The sequence below is a fragment of the Schistocerca serialis genome, chromosome 4 (assembly GCF_023864345.2).
Source record: "Schistocerca serialis cubense isolate TAMUIC-IGC-003099 chromosome 4, iqSchSeri2.2, whole genome shotgun sequence".
Lineage (NCBI taxonomy): Eukaryota > Metazoa > Arthropoda > Insecta > Orthoptera > Acrididae > Schistocerca > Schistocerca serialis.
In genome coordinates this window covers 743,122,001-743,129,354 of record NC_064641.1, presented here as the reverse complement: position 1 = coordinate 743,129,354, position 7,354 = coordinate 743,122,001, and the positions used below count along the sequence as shown (strand labels likewise).

The window sequence follows — 7,354 nt, the reverse complement described above, 5'->3', positions numbered from 1 at the left end:
ACAGGCTGTTGCGAAGAAGACTATTCCAAGAATGTCTCCCAAATTCTCTACACGTGACACCTGTCGATCAGGAAGTACTCGTTTATCGAGCCGAGCGAACAGGGATAAAAGTCTGCCGCAATGTGCTTCCACCTAGTGGCACTGACGGAAATTTCTAGTTGAGTGGCAAAGGCTAGCTGACCATATCGTGAATTGTAACCGTTGTTTACTAAATCCGTTGGTATTTAGCCGTAAGGCAATTATGTCACACGAGCTGCGCATGCGCAAAAGCTCTTTAAAATGTGCACAACTTACAGGTGTGCTCGCAACCCTGTTGCCAAGTTTCTCGTAGTCAAAGAGGAGCAGTAACACCGGAGATTTAAGTCCCTATCTTTCAAATTGCAAGCATCTATGTTACGTTTAACAGCATTCAAAGGAAAAGAACCAACAAATCCGCAAGGCATCGAAAGCTTGGTTATTCACGCGCTAATGCGCTCTTACAAAGCAGCCGCCACTGATTGGGACGGTTACTGTTCAAGTTGTATATTAATACAGGGCAGACAACATTAATAGTTACTTCAAACATTTTTGTTGTCGATGCAGTATCTACAATGAGGTACTATCTGGAAAAAGCTGCAAAAATATTCAATCAGATTTTACAGGACTTCAAACTGTTGCAAAATTGGCAGCTTGCTTTAAATATTCAGAAAAATTGGTATCCTATGACGATAACGCACTCAAAACAATACGTGGGTGAAAAATGTGTGGGAATATAAAATGGAATAATCACATAGGTTCCATCACAGGTAAAACAGGTGGCAAACCTCGGTTCATTGGGAAGACCCAGTCAATCTACAAAGAGATTGTGTGCAAAACTCTCGTCCAACCCACTCTAGTATGTTTCTCAAGTATGTTGGACCCGTAAAAATAGGACTACGGGGGATATTGAAATATTTAAAGAAGGGCATCAGGAATTATTGTCAGGGGTCTGCCTGACCCATGGGAGTGTGTCATGGTAATGCTGGATAACGCGAACTAGCAGATACTTGAAGACAGGTATAGTTATCTTCCAAAAGCCTATTTACTAAAGTTGCGAGAACCAGTATTACTCAAGAAAATTAAGAATTACTACAGCCGCTAGCTATCTCTCTCGTAGGAAGCACGAAGTCAAGATTAGACCAACTACAACATGCGCACAAGAATTTCAGCTGTCGGTCTTGCAACGCTCCATATGTAAATGGAATTGGAAGAAATCCTAACGTGTGATACAACTGAAAACCTCTCCCATGCACTTTGCAGCTGTTTGCAGAGTATGGGTGCAGATGGCGTGAAGCTAACATTCATCTGAAAAAAATCAGTTGCAGTCTTTTTTAGAAACGTATTGGGAATAACAAAATGCAGTTTGAGTGAGTAGGCTGTAGTAGTACACTATAACGCATCCGAATGTGAAATTTTATGTCAAAATATTAATAACTCTCATTTTTTTTAGCCAACCATCTACCATATCGTTCAATGTAACAGGCTAACGGGGAATGTAATAAGACAAGACATCAGTTCCGCGTGACAGTTTTTGGCAACATGCACGAGTAAATCAGTATTGTGTGTCACGTATAAAATGCGAGTAGTGACATGAGACTGTAATACAACTCTTTTATGTATCGAGAAATTCTTCTATATTGCGTATATTTGTTTGTGGTTCATGAATATTTTTATAATGACATGTTCCACAGCATCTAACTTATAGGCATACAGTATATTATTTAAAAATAAAAAAAAATTTCAGGTCAAATTGAATGAGTCACAAGCCAGTCAAAGAATACACATTCATTAATGACAGTACAGATACGTCATTTTGGAATTAATGAGAATGCATGCTACACTAAAGCGCCGATACCACTGACTATAATTAGCCACAAAGGTAAATATGACAGGTAGGTCTGTGGTATTTTCTAACAAAGTAGTCCAGAAGCAACTACATGCCCACAATATTTCCGAATTACTTAACAAGCGGTTGTTGATTTTCTAAAAATTTCACTTCCACAGTGCAGTAAGTGCCTTATTCTTTACTTTAGGCTAATGTTCTTATGAAGAGGCTGTGTGTACGTGAAAGATACGTCATGATAATGTTCGAGCTCTAGTTAACTGTGGGTTCTCCAATAACCAACTTAATCAGATTGTTCTCATATCGGTTCATGCCGGGTAGTTTAGCTATGATAGTTGTCTATACGCCAAAGATACTACTTTTGTTGTTTTGTCTAACTAGGGAAACGTTTTGAGTTGATATCTTTGGGTTGCCACGAATCACAGACACTATAGTCTGTGACTTGTTTCTGTTTTGATTGGAATTTAGAGGGCGCTTTCGCAGCTGTAGACAGTTGACTTTCATTTGTCTTGTCCGTATCGTACGTACTGCCATCTAGTATGATTGAAGTTCATTTGTCCTTGATAGTTAGGATTGTTGATGGGAAATGGTGCAATATTTTTAAGAATCTGTTTTTATCATCCATCCCATAATGCTCTATCGTTCACAACAAATATTTTTTTGACCTTATATCGAATTGATCGTCGCGGCTTAACCTTCAAAATTGCTTAGTCTACTGATGTCAAGGCTTAATTTGTTGCTGATGCCATCGACCGTTTAGTCTGTTTCTTTTATTCCCAATATATTTTCATGGTGTATCATTGCCTATACGTCGCTTTGACAGATCGTTCCACTACAATAAGTCGTATGGGTTGGGCGTTAATGGAATTACTTGTTTGGCGAAAGAAGTTTTACGATTAGTTCAAGAATGGCATCCAATAGTAATGCTGCCCATGTGTTAATGAAAAAGGGTAAACGAGGTGCAGCAGCGTACGTCCATGCAGATTGTTCAAATTCTTCATCTCCGCAGCATCTGAGTGAACTATTGGATATAATATTAAATCCTGGAAAACCCATAGAAGAATGGGAGACTATAGACTGGATCAAGTGGTTGATGGCTGGAGGAAAGACGCCTGATGAATTCGCAAGTATAGGTAAGCCCTGCCAGTACTAAATGACTATTAACTGTGCTTACATGCTTAATAAAGAAAACCCGGTTTTGTCGTAAAAATGCTGTCTCGTTCTGGATGAAAACGTACTTGACATGACGTGTGTTTACATATCAGCTGTGAGAACGTACTATGCATCACACACTTATTCACGAAGTATGCGCGTAAAACTAGCATTTGGGTAATAGCTGATTAATAAAATTGTGAAAATAATTTCACTTTAGTGAAAGCTGCCAGGATAATTGCTTACATTTAATCATCTTTTGCGCAGACGTGTGTACCGAGATGAAAATAAAAATAAATAAAACTTTATTTGCAATTTGATGTGTTCAAAGAAGTGTTAAGTTTAGAGTATTATTAATCAGAAATACCGAATGAAAAAAATTATACATCTGTATCTGTTTGATGGAAGTTGTCGTCTGTTCGTTATGTAATATGATTTTGGCACATCATAACATTATTTCTTGTTGATTACAACTAATCACTTACCCTATGCACTATTTGTTACGTTAGAGATATTGCTTTAAACTCGCTGACGCATTCAAGTCACCAAAAGTTCAATCGGTGTAATTCTTTTATATAATAATTTAATAACCACGATTTTCCTTCTCGCATATATAAGTAGCAAATACAGTGTATTTCGTGAAATTGTTGCGTGTGAGGCAAGTTTCCTTCTTTGTGAGAACTTGCAGTCTAGTTTGTGGTTGGCCAGAAAAAGTGTAGTTGTTCATAAGATTGAGAAATTGAGAGAGTTGTGTCGTAGGGCCTCTAAAATGTGCGACTCTGTGGGTGATTAGATGACTTTTTCTTGAGTAGTGCTAATATCATATATTTAATATTAGGCCTAAGTCTGTTTTACATACATCTGATTAATTTCCTATATTGATATAGAATGTGACCAGATGATGTTTTGTTTATGAACTTGACTGGTAATATTTCTAAGTATAGGTATTCAGATTTTGTAATTTTAAAGCTCCACAGAAATGTACGTTGTTCAGTTAAATTGATGACCTCATTGAGCCTTTAATAACCACCACATATAATGTGTCAGCAGATAAATAAATGAAATGAATCACATGGTGGCCCCACTTTGCATTTTTCTTAATTTATGTACTTAATAAGCAGCAAAATGCTCCTCAGACGTTTTTGTAATTGTAATACAATTTTTCTGAATTTACTTTGCAGTTTTCATCATTTATAATGAAAAGTGCATTAATTAATGAATTAAATAGGGCTTTGGACTACACTACAAAACAATCTATTACTACAAGCTTTAATTTATTCAGTTATTGGCGTTGACAACTTGCTACAAATTATCATCTTCCAATCAAGATTTTGATGAGATGTGGTCAGTTTCACACTGTAACCTGCCCTGTGTTAGTTGTGTTTTTAACTTCTACCTCACTTCTAGAAAGTTAGCAACAATTAGCAAATTATCTGGTTTCACACATTTATGGGTTCTTGCATGCCTTTATGGAAGAGATGATTTTTTGTCCCAAACCAGTGATAGGCTACCCCCTTTGTATGTAACTTTTTTTTTTAAGTAGTTAAACATGTAGTCATATGTATTAAAATTTATGTTGGAACATCTTCCAGTTCGTAGGTATGACAATGCAACAACATGCGGATTAGTGTGGACTGCCAACTTTGTGGCATATCGCTGTCGCACATGTGGCATTTCTCCTTGTATGTCACTTTGTGCTGAGTGCTTCCAAAAGGGGAACCATGTGGGACACGACTTCAATATGTTTCGTAGTCAAGCAGGAGGTGCTTGTGATTGTGGGGACACATCTGTCATGAAGGAAATGGGGTAAGTGTAATAATTGTTGATTAAGTTTCTGTTCCCAGATTTTTAACTTTATTAAGTTTGGTTTATTATTTAGTAATAGGTGGTTATATCAATGCAAAAGACTAAAAAAAGACATGTGATGCATATCTTCAATTACTGTGTAAAGTTTGTTAGCAGTGGAAAAAGAAATATTGTTTTAGGCATTGTCAATGTAATGGAATATGAAACATTACTTTCTTTAATTGGCAAAGGTTGCTAATGTGAAACCTTGGATTTTGTGCATATGAATCATTTACTGATTAAAGTTAAGACTGCATAAGATGGAGAGAACAACAAATATATGCGAGCTGTTTAATTGGCAGCTGTAAATAAGTGTTAGAGTTAGATTTTAAAGAGTGGATGGAAAGCTACCAGCAGTCAAAAGTAATGACACTGGCTGATGATGTAGTTGGCAGCCACTACTAACCCCCTCAGCAGCAAACTTTGTGGCGCAGATGTGCATCTGATACAATACTTATGAAAATACAAAATTTAGTTTTCTGTTATCGGAAGGCACACATGGAGGAAGATGTACTGTGAGATATTAATCATAGAATTGAGGGAAATGTTATGACTTCGCTGAAGGCCTATGTTACTATAAATGTAATGAAAACGTGGCTAATGTGAAAAGTAGCGAGCAGCTAGGTCAGACTCCAGGGTTGATGACTATTGATGTTAAAGGCTGGCACCAAGCAAAACCCAGATTGCATCCCATAATTTTGTAGCTTTGTTTCTGATGTTCATGTGGACATCAGATGCGTAATCCATTGTAGAAGATGCAGTGGTAACTCTTATGCTCACACCTCTATCATCCAAAAGAAGGCACACTGATTCCCACTCAAAAACATTTACACCTATGGTGTCAATCTGAATCTTTCATAGCACAATGTTTTTGCAGCTAGAGATTACAGCAACCACTGTCATTGGCATTTCAGCACCAATTCTAATGTAGATGTTTGCTTGTATCTCAATTTAATACGGATAATTAGCGTGGAACTTCTTCACTATTATCAGTTAGAAGTGCTTCTGCCATTATGCAGTAATGGGTGTTGTTTTTGGAATTGTATCACACATCACATTGGCTTAGATATTTCACAACCACAAGGTATATCTGCAAGTCCACATTGATTGTATATCTTATTGGGATAACAGAAGTATCAGATTCCACCCCTCTGCTTTGACCAATGACGTCACCGATATGGCAGAAACGACCATTCACAATAACTCCCATACCGCTCCTATGACGTCATCATGTAAACATGACAACAAACACCAAAATATATTGAAAAACCACCAAACAGATATTCCTCCAAAAATATAATTAAACTAATGGGACAAGCAGGGGAAATTGGGGGTTTTTGGGCGGGGACAAACTAAATATAAACACACGCCACTACACCAAATGACAAAAAAACACTAAAATAACAAGACCCCACAACCTTCCCAAATTCCACCACACAAAATTCACTGGAACCGGTCACTTCCCTTGACCTATATAGGTCAACAGAAACAACCAATACCACACTATAAATCTCAAAACTTTCACCACCACACTTAATCCTACCACAAAAAAACAGCACGTTGAAAATCAAAATTGGAATTGAACACTTCCCTTGACCTGTTATCCTTAAGACATCTCCCTGGTCCAAGATGCCGGAACTTGAGTAATCCTCATTTCTTCACGACACACTGGACACTTCACGACTTCAGCCAACAGGCTGAATAGTTGAAGAAATTTTATTAGAGACAACGCACTGTCCCCCCATCATTGCTGACAACCTAAAACTTTTGAGCTTGTCAGTCATATCCATACCTACCAAAGTCATAAACAAAGCAATTTACCGAAATTCACACACGACAAACAGAAAAAAAAACTACAATAATGTCTACATAACAAAACTAAAATCGTTAACTCACTGAATAATATTCTGCTGAAAGCACAGTCACCACCAATACCGCACACGTGCAATGCTACTACACGTACAGACTAAACCAAAAACGTCACCTAAAACGCGCGCTCAAAACGACACCTACAAACACACCACTCTCACAAACTAAACTCTGCGCTGTCGTGACGTCACACACCACAACAGCCTTATGTCGCGTGTCAAAACTGGCGGGTGGAATTGGACTTGTCCGTTGACCCATATTATTTCAGTTGCATTAGAAAAAGTGTATTTGAGCATACAATTCTATAACTCCCATATGAACTGCAAATCTTTTTTGTATCCTCATATTAATTTTGTGCCCCTCTGCTAGTCATTTTCATTTGCTCTAAGTACAAGTCATTAAACAGTATCATTTTCAGCTTGCTGATCATACAGTGTGTTTCTTTATTATAACTAATTGTTCAATTGAGTTTCTGATTTTTTTTTTTTTTTTCTAAGCAAATAAAAAAAATGTTTGGCTAAATAGTCACCTTATCTAGCTCATTTTTATATTTTAATTTTCCTGTCTACAGGTAATCTAATTAAGGAAGGGCTCTTACAGTATATCTGGTAAAATGGTGTAACCTTA

General features: G+C 37.2%; 1 protein-coding gene across 2 annotated transcripts in view; it reads left to right on the top strand.

Annotated features, from left to right (window-relative positions):
* The first annotated feature begins 2,404 nt into the window (after positions 1 to 2,404).
* Positions 2,405 to 7,354, top strand: part of LOC126473269 (E3 ubiquitin-protein ligase Ubr3) — a 297,943-nt gene continuing 292,993 nt past the window's right edge. Inside the window, exons 1-2 of one of the 2 annotated variants that reach the window (XM_050100220.1) lie at positions 2,405 to 2,994; positions 4,606 to 4,819. In XM_050100220.1, coding sequence (XP_049956177.1) covers positions 2,769 to 2,994; positions 4,606 to 4,819 — 440 coding nt within the window. In that variant the 5' untranslated portion in view covers positions 2,405 to 2,768. The remainder of the gene's footprint in view (positions 2,995 to 4,605; positions 4,820 to 7,354) is intronic. The other variant, XM_050100221.1, reaches the window with a different exon arrangement.